This window comes from Electrophorus electricus, chromosome 8 (assembly GCF_041902795.1).
Source record: "Electrophorus electricus isolate QZ-2024a chromosome 8, ASM4190279v1, whole genome shotgun sequence".
NCBI classification, from domain to species: domain Eukaryota; kingdom Metazoa; phylum Chordata; class Actinopteri; order Gymnotiformes; family Gymnotidae; genus Electrophorus; species Electrophorus electricus.
In genome coordinates, this window is record NC_137504.1 from 15,875,001 (window position 1) to 15,896,068 (window position 21,068).

Genomic DNA, 21,068 nt, shown 5'->3' on the forward strand with positions numbered 1-21,068 from the left:
AGGGTTTTAAAGCATTCAACTAGCCTATTGGTTAGGGGAAGAAAATACTAGTGTGAATTAATTTAATAACTGAAAACCCATGAAAATTTGCAGCGGGTGCGTGCCATAAAAACTTTCATGAGGCAAAACTACTGATAGCTGTGCCTAAAAATCAGGTTTGTTTTGGCCATTTATACTAGTCAATTTTAAAGCTGTAATTACAGGATCTTAAACCAGGTGCTATTGGAATAAGTTTATACTTTTCTGGTCTGCTAGCTGGCTTGCATACTTTTAGTTGAATTTATTTTTTTGAGAATCCACAGATGAATTATAGAGAGTGTGTTGGCTAGAATTTTGTGCATGTAGACTTTGTACACTTATGACCATTAATCTCATGGGCTGCTTCAGTGGGGGGATGTATAGTGAAAGAGATCTCTACAATATTTAAACAAGCAAACTGACAAATAACCATAGAGTGGGACTGGTTTATTAAAATGGGGCAGCACTTCAGTAAAGCTTCTAGACTTCACAACTTACGGTTTTGTAGCATTGTGGATATAAATCGTTAATATGTAGGCTGGTAAGGAAAATGTGGTTTTTGGTTATGAAGTCTCTTACACCATTAAAGTTAAATGCATATCTTCAGATTTTCATATAGAATTTTAAAATATTAAAATCCCCCTAATATTCAACAGAATATCTGTAAATAAAAGTATTCCACTGTTTGAACTCCTAGCAATGGTACTGAATTTCTTATATTTGTATATAGTTTGGTTATTGTTTATGTACAAAGTATGTAATTAAAATCTCTGTTCTTGAGACTTTAAAATGCTTTCTTTCTTCATTGTTCTCTTTCTAAATTGTTACAGTTTACGCAGATGGCAGTATATGTTTAGACATTCTTCAGAATCGCTGGAGTCCTACATATGATGTATCTTCTATTCTGACATCAATCCAGGTGGGTGATTATTCTTGGCAGTACCTTTTGTATTTTCATTTCCAAGTCACATTGTAATTTTTTCAGTTTTTTTTTAGGGTGGGGGGTGACATGACTAATGCTCCTTAGCTCGTGTAATAAGTAACTGCTTATTATTGTTCTATACATTTATTGATTTCATTATCATTAAACTTTTCTGTAATAAAATCTCTTCTCTGATGTGTGATGCATGTATTTGCCACATGCCATAGTTACTTTTGTTAAAAGTGCTTGCCAGGTTATGTGTAATGTGTCAGGTTAATGAAGGAAGTTGCTATCAGCCTTTTGATGCTTACATACAGTTCACAAGAAAGGGCAGACCAGAAACATATTTTTGGTCTTGGAATCCAATTTTGGGTCAGGTGTCAAAAATTGTATACAACAAAAGTAAAAATTTACTCCATCGGCTGAAGTGCTCATACTTCTCAGAGCGTAGCCAATTTCATTAACAATTTTGGCTATATGTGACAGCTACTGGGAAATGAGGGAGAGTGGAAGCATTTTCCTTACCACAGAGGTTTTTATGCAACCTAATTTTTCAGTCAGTTTTGCCTGGAGAAAAAGGGACGAGGCTGTGGAATTAATCCTTCCATTAGGGAAAACAAAATGCGTTTCAAATATAAGGCAGATATCTGTCTGTCTGTCTGTCTGTCTGTCTGTCTATCTGTCTATTAATTAGTGAATCAAATATTTGCCTTGGTGCAGTGGGCCTTTTTGCCTTCTACTTGAATACACACTGTAAGCTATCTGGCTCTTCTCAGTTCTACTGTAAATGCACCAAATCCAAATGTCATTGTGGCATTCATGAAAGCTGAGACTTGACAAGACCAAAAAAAAAAAAGTGTATTTCTCCTATTGTGAAGTGAAAGGTTTTAGTAACCCTGCTACAGATTACAAAAATTGCCAAAATACCTTTCATTGTACTTGCATGGTGATTCTGTTTAAACCTGACACTGCAAATGTTGAATATTTTATATTGTTTATAATAAATAATAGATATATAGTAATATAAATAATATATAAAATAAAAGGTATAATAAATAAATTAAGCTGCCTGTGACCTCTATCAAGAATAGATGTTGGTAAAGCCATACATGCTTATATAGGTGACCTGCAGAAGTAGCACTTGTTGCTGTGTTCTTACTTACCTATTTCAGTACAGCAAGCCACACTAGCAGGACTGCCAGTGGAAGTGATTTGCACATGAGTGTCTTTATGGCTAGGGTCAGCCAGACAATGATGCAGAAAGGCTGTCAAGTTCATCCTCTGTGCTCTTACCCACATTGGGGTTATTTCACCAAACATTAATTTCTTAAGTTAAAGCATTAGTATGGTGTTGTTTAAAAATGAATATGAACTGATTCTCTTTACATTATTTGAGGCCTGAAAACACTGCATTTATTTTTGTTATTTAGAGCAGTTGTATTTTCAGCATATTAGTGCCTGAAATTACTATTTTTATTTGGAAATTTGATAGAAATGTTGTCAGTAGTTAATAGAATAAATTTTTTTTCAACTTAAAATAGCTAGAAATAGTAAAAACAAACTTATTTTTAATATTTCAGAGTTGTATGTGTATCACATGTAGACAAGATATTAAGTTCTGAATAATCAGCATTTCATATAAAAAAACTACATATGTATATAATCAAAGGAGCATAGATGTATTATTAATGATTTATATTTTATTTAAAGCTTATTAAGTGTCTCCAGGTGTCTTAAATGGGCTTTGATGTTGAATCTGATATCGAATGTTTTAACTTTATTAAAAATCTTGCATATTTTAGAGTTTACACTGTAAGGAAGACTATAATAAAATAAAAACTTATTGCAAGTATGTCCCATTATGGTTTTAATTACTATATTGTAAAAAGGATATAATTTCACACTATAGATGACAAATATTGCGACATCCCACAAACATTATAATAATGAGCTAGGTTAATACCTGAATCCTGAAATACATTTATTCAGAGTTTTTAATTTCACCTCACTTGCTGCAGACTTCAGAGCATAATGATTATGACATGTACAAAGTCTTTTGAAGTAATATTGGCTTTACCAAGAAATTGTTATTGTACTTCATGCCAGGATGCCTTGATGCATCACTGTAAGCAAATATTTGTCTACACAAAGAATGTGGCAAAACCCATCTCAGTGTCCTTTGCTAAACAATTCATTTTTCTCCTTACTGTAGTCCTTGCTGGACGAACCAAACCCCAACAGCCCAGCAAACAGCCAAGCAGCACAACTCTATCAAGAAAACAAGCGGGAATATGAAAAGAGGGTTTCTGCTATAGTGGAGCAAAGCTGGGTTGACTCCTAATGTTGTAATCCACATGCTCCAGCATTTATCAAGTTGTTCAATCTTACAACTGTTTCAACCTCATCTAAAAAAACAAAAAAACAAAACAAAACAAAAAAAACCTTAGAGTTCATCTGCAGCAAGAGGAAATCTATCAATCAAAAGGGACTTAATTTCCAACATTTTGCTGACCGCATAAGTCATTGTGCTATTGTTTTTTTATTGTTTTTTTTTTTATTCTACTTTTTATTGCATGATAAATTATTGGTAACAATTGGTTTTTATTTTGTTGGATTAATGCTGTCAATGTGGACATTTAGTTGTTTCATTGGTTTATATTTTCTTTTATAGCAGACTTTTGGCAAAAATGTTGTATAACGGCATGTTGGGCAGGTGTAAAACACCATAAATCCCTAAATTAGTTTTAGTATTGTTTTATTTCTTAAATCATAGATGGTTAAACTGAGTTTGTATCTGGAAAGATTTAAACAGTGGCAGTATGCTACCTTATGAAGAGTACTACGCATCATGGTTTGGTTGAATTAGATATTCGAATCGCTTGTGTCTCATTGGGTATTCTTTAACACTCACCTTCATTTGTATGTTGCTAAAAATATAAGTGAAATGTGCATTAATACACTGTCCTATAAACAAAATTATAATCAGTTTTAAAATAAAGTGTGGGTTATATTGTGACAGCGTTGCCAGTTTGGGATATGTTATGAAGTTAGTTTTTGTGAATTTATCCTATAAAAACATTTATACTTCTAATATGCTGTATAAACAAAATAAATTTTTTGACACTTTGAGTTGGGAGACCATACTTATTTCATTCTGGTAAATTCATAGATACAGTGGTTATATGGATATAATTGGTTTAAGAAATTAAACCAATTATACCATTGTGAAACTACAAAATCCAGATTTCTTTTTTTGAAGAAAAACCCCTTTTTAAAAGTAAAAAACAATTTTAAAAAAGTTACAGCTTCCCCCCCTTGTAAACTTTCAATCTGTAAAATTCTGTAGTCCATTATTAATCATGTTTGATTTGCCATCACATTCCTCTCCATCCTTTTCATTGGTTCTTCAATGAGAAGTGCAGAAACATCCAGTTCTGATGTCATCTCTGGTGAAAGTCAAATAAAAGGCCAAATCAAATTCAGGTACAACTTAATTAACCTGCATCATTAATGTGCATCTTATTTCTTATATAGGGAAGATATTTAGAGACACCAAACTTGTCCCAGTCTATACTTGCTATGCATTTTAAACTGCAGTTACACAACAGCTTCTTTATCATGAAGTAAGTTTATTAAGGTTCTTCCCTTGGGTAAATTTTAATGAGAAACTAGCCTGAGTGGTGTAAACTACATTTTCTGTTCTGGAAAATCTACTTGGGGGTTTTTGAATGTTTTTCTTGGAAACATTATTTGCAGTTGCTATCTGCAATACAAATACTTTGTTTTAATTGTTGTTGCAGGAAAAGGATGCCAAGTAAATATACTTTTTTTTGCTGCTTGACGATTTCATCTCTGGTTTTAAATACAGGGGCATCCTCCACCACAATTCCTTCTGCCATTTCCTTTACTTTATCTAGAAGATCTTGACTGTATCTGAAAGAAAAATGGCAAATGTAATGTTACATTCAGGGAACAATGAGCATGTGAAGCAAGAAAATATGCCACGCTTTTCCTGTAGCTAGCAAGGGGAAAAGTGTTAAAACGCCATTTAGCCTAATACCGTGTGTATTTCTTTTAGTTACATGTTGTTTAATGCCCTCATTAAAATGAGACCACGACAGTGTTGTATTCTTGGGCATCATTGCCCTGGGCTAATCTGCATTACAATGGGACACTTTGCCTCTTTTATGCAGCTAATTGAAATTGCTAACTTCGCCCTTCATGTGCACATAACACAAAGTCAGTACCATAAACAAGCACGTCGTGTGTAGAGGCTACAGATAGTGGGTTTTTTTGTACGATTCTCCCGATTCCAGTCCGTTTCGAGTTCGACGCACCTTTAGCTCAAAACCAACGCTTTGTAAGACAGTCAAGCAACACACATTTTCCTAAGAAAGCGATTGCGGAGATACGCTTTACTTAAAGCCACTCTTGATACACGTGAACATAAAATGCCCCATTAAACTGTAGCTTATTATAGGCCTATATTTACTTTCTTAAAAGTGGTCGTAAAAACCAAAAGCCTCCTCACCGGCAACCGAGAAACACATTGTTTGACCACACCATTGACAAAGCAAGAAGATGGTCCAAGTTAGGATCTTCGTAGTCATTTATGTTTCTAAAAATGAACGCTCTTCTACATTTCCAGTGTTTCTCGCTCTCAGAAATTGTACGAAAAGACTCTACAAAGTCCGATAAGTGCCTGTTTTGTTCAACAAACTGCTCCACGTGCCCAGAAGAAACCATCGTATAACCACACATACGTCAATCGCACCGGATAAGCGAGATTCGTCTTCCTCTGTTCTGAAATATGGTAAGACGTGATGAACATCCTTACTGACACCTACTGGTTACGTGATTAACCAACTCGAGTACAACATAGACGTGGCTAACATGACAACCAAAACAAGCGTTTAAAAAAAAAAAAAAAAAACCCGGATCAATATTTATCTTAGAAACAATTTAAGGAACAATGTCAGTTATTAACAGGTATATTAACAATTTTATTAGCTACCTTACTCATTAATGCGTGGTAGGAATTACTTGCAAGCCCTACCATTCACTGATTGTAAAACAACTTACCAAACCACTTATGTAGATTATTCTTGGGTCTTATACGATTAATAATTAATATTACTGATGTATATTGCTCACTAGCATATTGGCTATTGTCTATTTTTTGTGTTACTGATTGGTGAATAAATTTGGTTTGACGCATTAAAAAATATATCATTATTTAATTACTGTTGGACATGTATAGCACTTCCTTTCCCCAACAATGAGGACGGGACTGCCTCTCAACCATCACTTTGAATTAAGTGAATTAATCAACTCTGGTCATTTTGCAGATTTGGGCATTTGACAGAATCCAAGCAAATTAAAAACAAAACATGCTTTGTCTTCAGGCCAGTAAAAGAAGATTAATTTAACAAAACATCATTAATGTCTTGTAAGATTTGATGGGAAATACTACAAGAAAAATTACACTGGCCAGCCTTTCCTTAAAATTGCTAACATCGCAAGCAGGAAGAATGAAACAAATACATTTTGTATGATTCCCATGTCTAAATATTGCATTATTTGTTTTTGATCAGCAATTAAATTATTCATAGTCCGTGAAATGAGAAGTTCTGTTCTTTTTCAACCTCCATGATTATGGACATTTTATTGGCATCTTTTTAAAAACTGTATGGTTAGGAAAAGTAACCTACTTCTTGTTCACAAATTCACACATGCACACATGCATACACACTTGACATCAAGAATATTTGTAGAACATGTGTATTAAAAGGATTTTATATGGTATAATGAGGGTAATTTCAATTTAATTTTTAGATATCTACAACATGAGGATCACATGAAATAATATTAGGATTCATATATCATGCAACTCTTGTTAGCACGACTTATTCTTCTAGGATTTACTGAGGTGTATAGCTAAATAACTGTGTTTATAGCCACAGCTTCCACCTTTTTGTCAGTCAGCATAAAATACTATTAAAAACATATTTTCAAGTGGATTGGCCACACCTGCTGCATTAATCAGTGGTGCAGCACTGTGACTTTAAAATTGAAAACATGAATTCGATTTATTATTGAAAATCTACAAATCTTCAGTTAATTGCCAAAATATAATGTAAATGTAAAATATAATAAATAATATAATTAATATGAACACTATGATCCCTGACTTCTCATACAGATCTTATGATCTCTAGACTAGCATCTTCAAAAAAGGCCAGTTTGGATGTTTAATTTCAAACCCTTTATAGCTTTAATTATTGGACACAAATGCAAGAATTATTGTCAATGGCTTTACCTGTTGTAGAACCAATGCACAAATTTTAAAGAAATCTTTTCAACATGTTAATTACATAATAAATAACCTCACCAGAACACCTCCAACGGTCTTCACAAAAGTGAAGTGGTTAAGGCACCTGACTAGTAATCAGAGGGTGGTTAAGGTACTTGACTAGTAATCAGAAGGTTGCCAGTTCAAGCCCTAGTGCTGCTAAGTTGGCACCGTAGGGCCCATCAATTGCTCAGACTGTACTCAGTCATAATTGTAAGTCGCTAAATGTTGTAAATTTGTATTGTATAGCAGGTTACAGATACAGTTAAATGGTATATAAAAAGGGTTTTAGTACAAAATTTGAAGGAAAAGCTCTATGTCCCCCATGAAAAGTTACACTGCTGTAACTAGAGTTTGGAGTGTTAACATTTCAGTTCCACATCTTCGGATGTATTAAATATTAAGGTTTTATTTTAGTTTTACAGCTTCTCTTGAACTGGCAAATGGTAGTCTTACAAATATCTTGTAAAAGGCAGCAAATTATTTAGAACAAACTAAAATACAAACAACAAAATAGCAAAACAAGAAATGTGTGTTGGGGTCATCACAACCAGAGGACACTTAAAGATGCCCATTTGTCTAAACTTTATTTACTTTTTCTATTCCAATGGCCAGTCGAAGTGGGCACAAAAAATACCATTCCCACTCAGTATCACGAAAGCTTTGAAGGGTACTACGTTCTTAAAACCTAGCCGATTCAAATGTGAGACGTTGCTTGGACCACACGTTGCCATCACTTAACTTAGTCTATCTGGTTTCTCCAACTGACCTACCTGTTCTTATTGTAATAGTAAATACATTTTCTGATAGCTCCCCCCATAGGACTTACTGTAAAATGAACGATTACTGTATGATGAACCGCCCCATTTACTGATTCGAGAAGCTGCTGACGTTCTTGATGGTTATCTCTCGGTTAAAAAAAAACAAAACAAACTTGACAGGTCTGTAAAACTGTGTTTACTTTGTTTTCTTGTACATATTTTATGCTAAATATAAGCATTTTGGATGTCCTCTGATAACGGAAAATTTCTGGTACGTCATTAATATGGCGCCAAAAGAGTTTTAAGTATGAGCTTATTTTCTTGTAAGGTTGCAGGACTCGATGTACGCCTGTACAATCGTACATGAGGGACAGACAGACAGACAGACAGACAGACAGAAAGAAAGGGAGGAAGGAGTGAACGAGCAATCTAGAAGCAAAATGTTTTAGGATGAAGGTTGCGAAAGAAACTAGCCAGTTAGCTTGCAACATATAACTCATGTTATTCTAATTACGCAAAGAATTTCAGCTAGTGTTAGGATAAGAAATTATGTAATAAACCTTTCATGTCGTATATGAGGGACTTATGCTACTATCGTAATGCGTCATTGTTTTGCGAATTCAAAATGTTAGCTAGCTTGACGTGTCAACTAACCAGTTAATACACCTGGTAATAGCGGTTTCTTCTACATAGCTAGCTACTGAGGTAACATACTGAGGCAGCTAGCAATGTAGGAATAACTACTTTTGATTACCAACCTTACCCATCGCTAGCATAAAGTCTCGAAACAACAAATTTAGGAAGTAAACCTAGACCTGCGCAAGCGGCCATCGCAGTTTTGCTGAGCACCATGATATGCCATCGGATGTGTCCTATTATGGAGTAAATTGGACAACAGCTACTTTTTTTTTTACTTTGATTCGCCAGGGGAAACCTGTCACCTCGAAGCAGCGGACACAATTTTAACCGACCACCAACGTGGGCAGGACGGGGTTAGCTAACACGGGCTAGCTACTGCTATAGAGGACTACAAGAATCCTAGGTTAAGTTAGCTAGCTACATGTGGTTAGCCTCAAATGATCTCCTAATCTTTCAGTACTGTCCAGAGTCGAGGACGTCTTTCCCTCACGGGGAAACCACAAACAAGGTAAACTAAAATGTCCAATAACAATATCTTATCACAGAAATGGATATTTGGCAGCTGTGCGTCTCAGCATAGGCTGAATGCTGGTAGCACTCACTTGCAGAATGCGTGTTGCGATATTTCTACATATAGGTCAGGTTCTAGCTATTAAATTATATTGCACATTGAGTGTTGTACGCGTTTTAGTTGTTAGCTAACCTAGCCGGCATTGTAGAATGAGCTAATTTAGTGATTTGTATATTGCGGTTTAATGATATGTGAAGTATACTGGGACCCAGGTCTTAAAATTGGATAATGTTTTAATTGGCAAAGGTTGATGGCTTTTTAGTTTTGCGCACGACAATTAGATTTATTTAAGGCTACAGTGGCTGCTCTACTGCTAACTTGTAATGCGTTTTGAAGTTCAGCGCGTGTTGCTAGTTGCTAAGTTTTGAAAGCTTGCTCGTGTCTTGAGTCGTGTCAGATTTATTTCAATAATGTCACTTAAATGGTACAAGTTTAATTGAATAAAATGTGATGCGGCCCATCTCTATCTCCCTCTGGTTTATTGAATTAGTTGGTGTTGCCCAATAGTCCAATAATTAATAAAATGACGACGTTCACGTGCATTTGAATAACTTACCGCAAGGTTTTGGGAGACCAAGCAAATATTGAAGGATAAAAGAGAAGGCAAACCCCTGCCTCCTGCTACATTGCTGCAAGACCTGACTGTAGGGGGAGTGGCTGTTGTTTACCTTCTGAAGCTGCACTCACTGCAAAAGGTAGGCGGAACTGAATGTGGTGCGTATGACGAAGTAGTATTATTTTCAATTAAAAGGCCAAAAACAGATTGACGGAAAGATTCCACCGTTGCTCCTTTTGTGGCAAAACTAAAAAAAAGATTGTGGGTGCAGTGGTGTTCTTAAATGTCATATCTACTAAACGGTTAACTTTCCTTTTATGACTTATTTGTGTTATGAATGCAGTCTGCCTTAAATAAGTGAAGATTGAATCACTGGAGACTTGTTAAGTCACCCCAGATCTAACAACACTCTTCTCAGCAGGGTAGAAAATGGAAGTCATTGTAGAAACATGCAGGCCGTTTTGCTCCCCGAGGACCAGCAATTCACGATTTTCACAATACAGAAAAATGAACTTAACGCCTTTTAGTACGCTGAACAGTCTGGGTGTTCTAGCTAGCTGGCCATGAAGTGATTGTGAATGAGTACTTGTAGAACTACAGTTTTCTCCCCCTCTTCATATGTCCATTGGCACAATGTTTATGTGCAACCAGGCAGACAGCTTGCTTTTGATTGGTGGAGAAGGGGGTAAGGCACTCACATGGGTAGCAGCATCCTGTTAGCGCAGCTCCCACATGGAGGAGTGTTGTGAATGAATGAACTGCTGCCTGTGGGAGCTCCTCAGACTGATCTTAAGGCTTGACTTATATCCCACGATATCTTCCTCCTCAGTCCCTCTTCTTGTTAAAGCGTCCCTTGTTTGTGTCAGAAAGGACTGAGTAATGTTCTCTTTGCTGTTGTGTTTTGATGAACACAGAAAGTGCATCACAAAAGGCCCTGCATTTTATAGTGTAACTACAGCTTGAGTATGCAACAGATAATATGTAAATTATATCCCAGATGATTCTTTCATTTGGGATGATGTATGGAGTGTTTTTGAAAAATAGTTGCAAAATGTATCTTCTTAAAAGAGGGAGTCATTTAAATGCTTTTAATTTTCCTGTCTGTGAGGTATTAAATGGGCACATATCAAATTCTAATATTGTATCAAGTTGCAATATTGGATCTTTATTTTTTAAACATCTAGTCAAAGGTGCTAACTTTGATAAATAAATAATTAAATCAACTTTGTAAAAAAAAATATGCATCTTTAATTATTCCAAAATAAAAAAAATATATTTAATAAATAATATTGAATATTTACCAAATATATATATATATATATAACACATTTAGTGTTCACATTTCTAACTTTGTCTGGAACACTATTCTAGCATTTATGAACTATTATAAGAAACATGTTTCAACTTCTGCTTTAGCTGAACAAAGTGGTTGGTGTAAGCAATAATGCTCTAAAAGAAACCTATGCATAAAGGAGCCTGTTTACACCTTGTATTAACAAAGCCCAACAAAGCCTTCTCCTCCACTGAAACAGGTTCACCAAGTAGCAGGCTAGCTAGCCTAGCTAATAGTAAATATAAATCGCAACATCATTTTAAGCTTGGTAAGATCAGTAGCTTTGTAGGTACTTTAAGTTAACAAAATTACAACATTTTACAAAATTTTAGCATTACAAAAATGTTTAAAAAGTAGTACTATCAAAAATGTCATTTGTCAAATGTCTTTTGTTCTAGTTATATAGATGCATGGTTTCCTCCAAGAAAACCTCTGCCAAGCACAGGGTTTGTGGCTCTCCCAGGGCATTTGATGACTAGACAAACACAAATAACAAGACAAGACAGGTCAGCCTGAGTGAAGGGCACTATTTTCCCTCCATCCCTCAAAGGGGGTAATGAACTTTACTGGTAGTTGAGGTGACGACAAGGGGATCAATCTTTTCCTCTGTGTTTGTGGCACTCCCACCTACTTACACCATTTGGCAGTCAGTCAGGCACTCTGGTTCTAACATTCGATGTGCTATATGATGTGCCTGCCAGGATGCTGTTCTATGTTCAGTTAGGGGTGGTACTGGGGATTGAAAATTCTGTAATAGACAGAGCACAATGCAGTATAGTAGTCTAGTCTATATATACATAGTGATGTACTGTAGCTAAGCTGCCAGTAGAAGTCCTATATTTTAAACTTCAAGCTCAAGCAGCACATGGTACCTGTTTATTCAAAAACGCACTCATACACGGAATGAATTTTTCAAATTGGCATTCCTCACTTGGTGCCACCCTCTTTCTTATGTTCTCCTCTCTTCCTGATCCCTTGTTTCCAAAAATAGCAAGGTTGCTGTGGAACAGAGGGAATGCTGAATCTTTTCCAGAGGGATCTCTCTCACTCGCTCTTGTTCTCTCGTTCTGCCACAGACCTTTCAAATATATATTCTACTACATTTATTCTGTTCTGCATATGTTTCTGTTCTAATTCTTCACTAAATATGATAAAAATATATTCATACCTGCCCTCCTATAGCATCTAAGGAATTTGCAATAATGAAGTTGCTTTTTTGCCATTTACCCTGAAGAAGGCTCTGGAGGAACCCTTCACAATGCCAGATGGATAGATACACTCTAGATATCATCTAGATATTATCTACTTACACTCTAAGAAGATACACTGGCCTTATTCTTGTCATCATTTTGAATGTACTCCTCTACATGTAGCAGTATGTAGAGTATAACGTAATGCTTAAAACATTTAAAATTTTTATTTTTTCTCCTCTTTTCAGTTTTTCTTCATCACTGGCCATAGTTATTTCAGATGTTGTTTTTGGTTTTTTTTCTTTTATAAAATTGAGTCTGAGGCTAGAGTTTGCATTTGTCCTCATGGTTATTGTGTGCACATGTATTGTTAAATGGCCTTAATGCAATGTGAGCTTTAAACTATCCCTTACCTGGCTGGAGGAAATGGCTAATGACCAAGTGTAAATTCTAATTGTTAACCAGTGTGCTTCAGAGGACAGCACTCTAATTAGGCCTCATACTGAGTTTCTAGTCTAAGAATCATTTGATGTTAGGAGTTAGATTGCTTAGCCTGTTTTTATATTTACAAAGAGTGTTGTGTACCTTACCTGACTAGTTACACTCTTTCACATGTTCAGTATGCAACAGATATGGGGGGGGGACCATGTTACAGATGTTGCAGGTTCATCAGAGCAAGCTTTTGTGATTCCTACCATGGTAATGTATTTTTTTTTTGTTTGTTTGTTGTATTTTTTGCTGGGGTGGGGGGATGGTGTAGTCAGAATGCTGTTATGGCAGGGCACTCTGAATAATTGTAATTAATATAAGGATAAAATGTCAAATAGCCTGTGCCAAACCATTAGAGCTTCACATAAGGCCTAAACCACTCAGTTCATAACAGCAACCACAACATTGCAAGCAGGGGTCACAGGGGTCATCAGGCAGGCACCTTCCTTTGTTGGTGTTTTGCTGAATTAAGTTCTGAGTATTTCCCTTTTGCTCCTAGATATTACCACGTGATTAACACATATCAAACACTGGCATTGAAGTGGCAGTATGGATAAACATCCTGCTGCTTCCAAAGCCCAGGCTGCTAATAGATGGGAGTGGAATATTTATTGGCCTGACAGATGAGAAAAAAGGATAATCTATTTTAAAATGTTTAGCATTTTTTATTTAAATATCAAAAGTACTGGCACTGGCTGAACTCAACTATAGCTGTTGGTCTGACGTGCATACACTGAGATATACACCCAACTGAAAGACTTCTGTTTTCTCTTGTAGAACAATGTATTGTTTATGACCCCATATTTTGGAGGTCATGCAACCCATAATATCTGTTCATAAAAAATATTACAATGTTCCATGCATGTTTTTAGTCACACAATGTGTTTTTAAACACAGTGTGTTTAGCATATCTGAGCCTTTCACCATTTCAGGAACAAGCAGTATGGTATGATGCATGGCACTGTAGAAAGACAGCCTCCTTTAGTTTATTGAACATATGGATTTTCCCATCAGATATGCATAGGTGAGCATGATGGAACAGCCTAAAGGTTATGCCCTCTTTATAGAGCTGGATATCATTAAATGTAGCGTGTTTTTCAAAGCTTAGTCTGCTAACAGATGAGGCAAAAACTAGAGTTTCAACTTGGTATTCCACAAAGAGGTGTTTCAAGTGGAGAGCTTTGTCCCCATATTGATGGAACAGACCACAAGGGGCTGTGTATGCTTTCCTGGTAAAGGCTTTGTGGTTGGTGTTCTATTGGCATTCCATCTAACTCTGGTGGCTTAGGAAATATGGGAGATTAATTCTGTTGGCTCGTGCTTCTTGAGGCCATCAGGCAAGCCCACAATTTGTATATGCTGGTATCATTTGAAGTTTTCTAAATTTTCCATCTTGGCTGTAAGTGTAGTATGTTCAAATGGTAGCATATCAACTTGCCTTCCAGAGAAGTAATCCTGTCACCATGGTCCAATGTGTGGTCTTGACATGATGATTGAGAATGATCATGTGTGCCTCCAGCATATTGGATATTCTGTATAGAGCATGTTCTGGGCCAAAAGGCCCAGAAAAGTGTTCAAAGAAGAAGTCGGTTCTTCTGTTAAGATACTGTGGCATTTTTCAGCTCTGCAACAAGAGTAGCGACAGTAATAAAATTATTTCTGTCTTTCTAATCATGCAATATATCAAAGTAACTATAGATAAAATGTTTGAGAGAGAGCCCTGTGTGCGACAGCCTCACATTATACAACTGGAAGTCCAGAGCTGACGCAAACTAGCAGCTCTTTGTGTAGTTGTTCGATTGTAGGATTAACAATAATAAGTGTTGTTGCTATTGAAGATGTGGACTAGGGAGACCTGCACACCATCTCTGAACTCTTCTACAAAATCATCCTCAACAAAGGAAAAAATAATCCACATTCTTCAGTTTACCAATCTGACCATTGCTAAGACTATAATTTAAGGAAACTGTTCAAATCACAATATCTCGACATCTCAATTTATATTGTTAATTCTGCCAATTTTATGAGACAATTTCTTTTGAGACAAGAGTCTTTAAATCTATTTACACTACAAGAAGTAATAAAAATATGATCCTAAAGCACTGACATTTCACACACACAGGTGAAACACTAATCAATTTTATTTAGTATTACTAGCATTATATGTATTCTGTAAAATATCTTGGATTGTGTATTTCTTGTATGGTTACAGGGAAAAGCAGTTGTCATGGACTCTGTCTCCTGTGGATAATCGATAATGTCCTATCTGTGAATCACACCACTTAAATTGCTATGGCCCCTGAGAAAGTATAAATAGGTAAAATGAAATGAGCTGTATTATTCCTTGTGTTATTCCTGTCTGACATTTTATGTACTCTTGTCTTATATTAAAGACTATCCACTATTTAGTTTGTAATAACCTGGTGACATTTGGTTAAAAAGAAAAAAAAAGAAAAGAAAAACATGGATCATTCTTGGACATTTTGTTGCACCAGCCAAAAAGTGTTATCTTGAAATAGAGGCTTGATCATGTATTTCTTTATCTCTTTATTTATAGCCATAGAATATTTCCACTGGTTAGTAGGAAAGTGCACAATTTGGGGACTGCTCAGTAAGGATTTAATGGTTTAATCAAGTATGAATTTAGTCAATGAATTTTAATGTCTACTGGAGGGGTCTCTATAAGGTTGACAGAAATACTAACAGATGAGGGATTTATTCATATGTTAAATACCTATAGAACATTAAATTATATTTTAAAGATGTCAATATAAAATATGTAATCTATACTCTACATTCAAATAATTTGCAATGTAACTTTCCAAATATATGGGGGGGGGGGGGGGCAACTAATCAACATTTAGACAGTTGAAGTCTCCACCTAATAATGTAAGAGGGTATGAGACTATAGAAATAAATGAAAAAGAAAGAAAGAAAAACTAACTAGCACATCTATGTGCAGCTAAATTCATAACTGAGCCAAAAGTAGATAGTTGCTTTCCTTAGTAATGGTCAGCAGTGCCATGTTCTGTACGATACATTTCCACCATGTCTGATGACGTTACAAACATGCTAGAAGCAGCAGTAAAGGTAGCAATGTCACATGTTTACCAAGTGGGTTACTCGGCCAGATTACTCGGTTCCTTGCACACTGCATCCCTACATGGAAAAATGGAGATTGCTGTTGTGCAGTTTCCAGAGAATCCAGAGGGAGAAGGTCATGAACTCCAACCTTAATTGGTATTTAAGAAAATTCTACACTGTGACTAAAGCTGGTTTTAACCTGTGCAATTACAATTATGTTTGTTGAAAGTTACACTCTACAAAATACTACAAATCTTGATCAAATTCTATACTATGTAATTTTAGAATTTCAGTTTAGTTTTGAAAAAAAGATTGGTCAAGCAGAATAAGTGTAACAATGAACATGATATTTTTAATAGTCAGTAAACAATGGGTGGAATGCCTGTAGCCTTGTGAACACAGCCAAATTGTTCAGTTTCTTCATACTTTGTCCATTTTTCTTTTTAAAGGAGCAAAGGGTAAAATCCAAATTGTGGTTACAAGATCAGGAACAATAGCATTTAGAGGTGTAAGGGTACACAGAAGTCATGGTTTGGTTCACGCCACAGTTTGGACATCATTGTTTAGTACCATTGTTTTAGTATTGTTCGGTACAATAGGGGGAAAAATTTGAGTTAAAAAAAAAATCCTGCTAAAAAGATTCAAACATGAAAATATTGAATTCAGTAATAAATCTGGAAATTATCTAGCAAATCTCAATAAGTGAAGCAAAGTAAAAACAATCCCAGTCATAAAAACAACAGGGAAGACCACACAATGATTTCTATAGGTGAATCATATTTTCAGAATCTTTTTTGAGAAGCTATATTTATATTATCCTTTATTAAATGGTTCCAGATTCTTTACACACCACCTAAGGCCACAGTTATCACTAACAGCATAATAGCTCAACCAATTACATTGCATTGAGGCACTAGACAAGGATGCTCACTCTCTCCTTACCTCTTCTCTATTTTCCTTGAACCGATAGCAGCAGCAATATGCCAAAAATATAAATATAAAGGGAATACACACACACAAACATACAACACACATGGAACATAAAATTAATCTCTAGGCAGGTGACATTCTGCATTTCTTACAAGAACCACTCAATTCAATTATGGGAACTATTAAAAGCTGCTCTATCAATTGGACAAAATCTACAGTCCTCCCTTTAAACATGAGCAAAATTTATGATGCAATTAAAACATTAGCCATCCCCCCTGAATACCAATCACATTACATATCTGGGTATTAGAGTCTCTCCCCCCAGTCGTCAGAGTTATTTAAAATTATTGTTTTAATAATTGGATTAATATTAGGTGAAGAACTTCACTGATGGACAAATTTGCCCCTTACACTCTGGAAGAATGGCTACAATTAAAATATTACCTAAAAATAAATAATTTATTTTCAGTGATTCCCATCCAGCCCCCGAGCCTGGTTTAAATCTTTGGACACCATCATAATTGGATTCTACTGGAAAAATAAATCACCTAGAATCAAACTCGCATCATTACAGAACTCAGTTACATGGTGGCCTATAAGCCCCAATTCTTTCCATTATTATATTGCAAATCAACTACAATGTGTAATAAAATGGATAAAACCCAGTATATGAGACAGAACAAACATTATGCAGAGATATAAAAATCACAGACTTACCATTTATCAGTGAATCAATCAAAAAACATCCAAGTTTCAACAGTTTGACGGTGGCCATGACACTAATAGCCTGGTGGAAATTCCAGAAGATGACAAACTCCACACTCACACAAACTATTCAATCTCCCATTTGGAACAATCCGTACTTTACCATCAACAAAAAATATTAAACTCTACATATTGGATAAAAAGGCATCACACATCTTGCACATTTATCATGACACTGCTTTCATGTCACTTCCACAACTATCCCAAAAATATGGTATAGACAGCACCCAGTTCCTACAGTTAAGATCAACTGTATTTAAAAATCAATTCAGATATGCTAAACTTGCCTACATCCGTATCAGAATTTATAAACCATTCTAATAAAACAAAAAAAAATCCTATTATCTAAGATATACAAAATAATAGCCAAGTCAAACTACACAATTACACTCTCACCAAGACTATGGGAGGAAGATTTATTACTAGCCCCAGTGCTGAATTTTAGATTAAAATGCGTAATAACTACCACATGACCAGCAATACTAACCTACAGTGCATTCAGTACAAAATAATACAGTGTACATTGCACAATACATAAGATGATGATTAAAATGGGTTTCACAAGCTCAGCAATCTGTACATACTAAACTCAATACACAACTGACAATTACATTCATACCATGTGATAGTACACACCTATCAACCAATTTTGACACGGTCATCACCTACATATTCCATGCTTTAAATAAACCTATGCATCCAACACCATCTTTGTCTCCTAGGAGACATAATCAACCAATATGACAGTAGAAAAAAACAGGATACTTTGTATAACATTAATAATTGGCAAAAAAAACCCAAAACATACTAATGCTATTTTTTGTTTTACTATTTATGAGTATCACCCACTGGAAAAATCTATTGATAAGACTATATATCAAAGGAAAAATTCTCAGAATTGATCAATAACAGAACCACTGTGCCTTTTGATAAACATACAGACCCAATCCATAAACTAGAAATATCCCACTCTAATACTTGTGCATATATAGTCAGACATACATGCACTTGCATATACCCATATGCATACATTTTTTTTCCCTCTTTCTCCTATTCCCCTGTTTTCCCCATGTTATTTATTTCTGTTCATTTGTTTTATACCCCCCTTATAGTTGGACACATTTAGAACTTTTTTTTTTTTTTTAATAATTTCTCAATGTTCTCCAATGAGGGGTGGTGGTGGGGGGAAAAAACAGGGAAAAAACACATGCATAACATCTAGGGTTCTTTTCATTTATTTTGAACAGACAGTAGTGCAAGTTACAGTTTGTTCCATCTAGTGTCATTATAGTTCCCCCTTTGTAGTTGGTGGAGCCTGTAGTGTAAGCACTAAAATGTGACTTGTTGGCTACTAAACCGAAAAGCATCTCAAGTTATTAATGTACAAAATGAATACAATACTAATACATTTCTATTTGTTCCACTTAGGCAATATGTCAACATTCAAAGGTTAACCCCAACCTGATCAAGTGTAAATTCCAATTGCTTCTGTTTGTTTTGGCCTGTTTTCTCATCTAGGAAAGCACTCTGGAAAAGTAGTTAAACTCCTGTGGGGTTTTCTTGGCCTAGCTCCAGTGATTGGTTGGTTGGTATAGTGCAGTCAGTAACAATGCTGCCTCTCCCATGGGGGAAAAGGAGGTTCATTCCCCTATCCAGTAATGTGTGCAATGCTATATCTATAAGAATCTGTGGGAAAGACTAGGGTAAGACATCTAATGCTACAGTCTCCCACCACTGTAAGGTGACAAAGTATAAGTTGCTCTGAATAAGAGTGTCTGTCAAAGGCATAAAAGTGAAATTTAAACAATTTCTACATCTGGTGATGTGTTAAAAGTCCAGTCAAGAGGCCTTTATTGTCATTTCAGCTGACTATTACATGTATACAGTCAAACTAAATCATGTTCCTCCTGGATCATGGTGCAACACAAGAGAAGAACATAAGTGTAAACAATACATATGAAATACATATGACATATAGGTCAACACTGACCAGTACACTTGACTGAGTGGATGTGCAAAGGATGTACCAAATTGTGATATTTTAACAGATATGCTTATAGTATACAGAAGCCAATACAATAATATAAGAACATATTGGAAGACACTGTTGCACAGTCTGGATGTAAGGGCCCAAATGCTTCGATGCCTCTCCCCAGACAGTAGGAGAGAGTAGTTTGTGTGAGGGTTGTGTGGGATCATCCACAATACTGGTAGCTTTGCAGAGACAGCGTGTATTGTAAATGTTCATGATGAAGCGGAGAGAGACACTGATGATGATTTAAAAAAAATTTTTTTTTGGCTATCCTCAATATTCTCTGCAGGGTCTTGTGGTCCGAGATGGAGCAATTCAGAAACCAGGCAGTGATGCAGCTGCTCAAGATGCTCTCTATTGTCTCTCTGTAGAACATGGCGAGGATGGTGGTAGGGGGATAAATTTTCTTTAGTGTCCTCAGCAAATAGAGCATATTAGTATTAGTTTAGTATATTAAAATACTCGTATGATTTTGCACACATACCCTACAACTGTTGAACTTCATCCATCCATCCATCCATCCATCCATCAATCATTTGCTCTACATTGCAGGTTTATAGCTAGTTCACTGGAAACCTGAAGTTTTCCCACACAGCTGATTTGAAAGAATCTTTGTGTCATTTGCATTCACTTAAGCTTAAGATAAGCATGGCATGTTGCTAACAATTTACAACTTAAGATTTCCAGGTGGAACATGCGCATGTGAAATTTGGTTCTGCATTACTTTCGCAAATGGGCTACTGTGTGTTCTCCATTTGAATGCATGCAGTGAACCTTAACATATGCATACTATTACACCCCTAGTAACATTTAAAAGGGTTGTTTACAATTCATTTTATGAGACTAAAATCAAAGTGCCTTATATAAATTTTGTACATTAACTGACAACATTGCTGGGAATTTTACTAGGTATGTTGTAATAGATTAATATGCCTTGTTTTTCTTCTCACTCCTCTCCTTGGGTTGTTGGATATCCTACATGGCAACTGAAAAGAATTAAGAGCACTGGAGGAAATCACAAGTTTTATGTGAAGCTAATGTGACTGCTACTAAGGCATTCTGCAAGGAAAAGATGGCACCATATGCATCTGACTCATGCAAATGTCCATAGCATCTTTCTGCTCTTCATAATCCTCCTCTCCTCCTACAGTTATTTCTCCTTGCTGATAATTTTGCTCATTTGTTTGATGAAAAGATTAACCTGTCAATCCTTTCTTCCTACCACTACTTATAAATTACAGCACCCATCACCTCTTCTGCATTCTTAATGTTTTCCCTGCTTTCCACAGAAGAAATCTAACAACTTTATCTTGGCCTGTAAACTTACCACTTACCCTTTGATTCCATCCTTTCTTATTGCTTCAGTCTGGTATTGCTTCTGTCTTTTCTTTATAAAATACTTGAATGTTCTGTTTACAATCAGTTG

The 21,068-nt window shown here is 35.7% G+C and overlaps 2 protein-coding genes and 1 long non-coding RNA gene across 19 annotated transcripts in view; 2 read left to right on the forward strand and 1 right to left on the reverse strand.

Moving 5' to 3' along the window:
* Positions 1-4,069, forward strand: part of ube2b (ubiquitin-conjugating enzyme E2B (RAD6 homolog)) — a 16,689-nt gene extending 12,620 nt beyond the window's left edge. For 2 of the 3 annotated variants that reach the window (XM_035527209.2, XM_081719152.1), the window contains 2 exons: positions 849-937; positions 3,153-4,069. In XM_035527209.2, the coding sequence (XP_035383102.1) occupies positions 849-937; positions 3,153-3,281 (218 nt within the window). In that variant the 3' untranslated portion in view covers positions 3,282-4,069. The remainder of the gene's footprint in view (positions 1-848; positions 938-3,152) is intronic. The other variant, XR_014124860.1, reaches the window with a different exon arrangement.
* Positions 3,486-9,917, reverse strand: LOC145658968 (uncharacterized). The gene is made up of 3 exons (XR_014124861.1): positions 9,820-9,917; positions 4,765-4,873; positions 3,486-4,386 (listed from the first exon to the last, which is right to left on the reverse strand). It is a non-coding gene; the product is annotated as an uncharacterized LOC145658968 (long non-coding RNA).
* jade2 (jade family PHD finger 2) overlaps positions 8,095-21,068 on the forward strand; it is an 80,016-nt gene continuing 67,042 nt past the window's right edge. For 8 of the 15 annotated variants that reach the window (XM_081719131.1, XM_027008342.3, XM_081719129.1 and 5 more), the window contains exons 1-2: positions 8,095-8,233; positions 8,981-9,200. Coding sequence is in view for 5 of the 15 variants with exons in the window: in XM_027008339.3 (XP_026864140.2) it covers positions 9,114-9,200 (87 nt within the window). In the remaining 10 variants the exon portion in view is untranslated. Of the gene's footprint in view, positions 8,325-8,980; positions 9,201-9,820; positions 9,959-21,068 lie in introns of those variants that run through there. The other 7 variants (XM_081719133.1, XM_027008343.3, XM_081719130.1 and 4 more) reach the window with 3 other exon arrangements.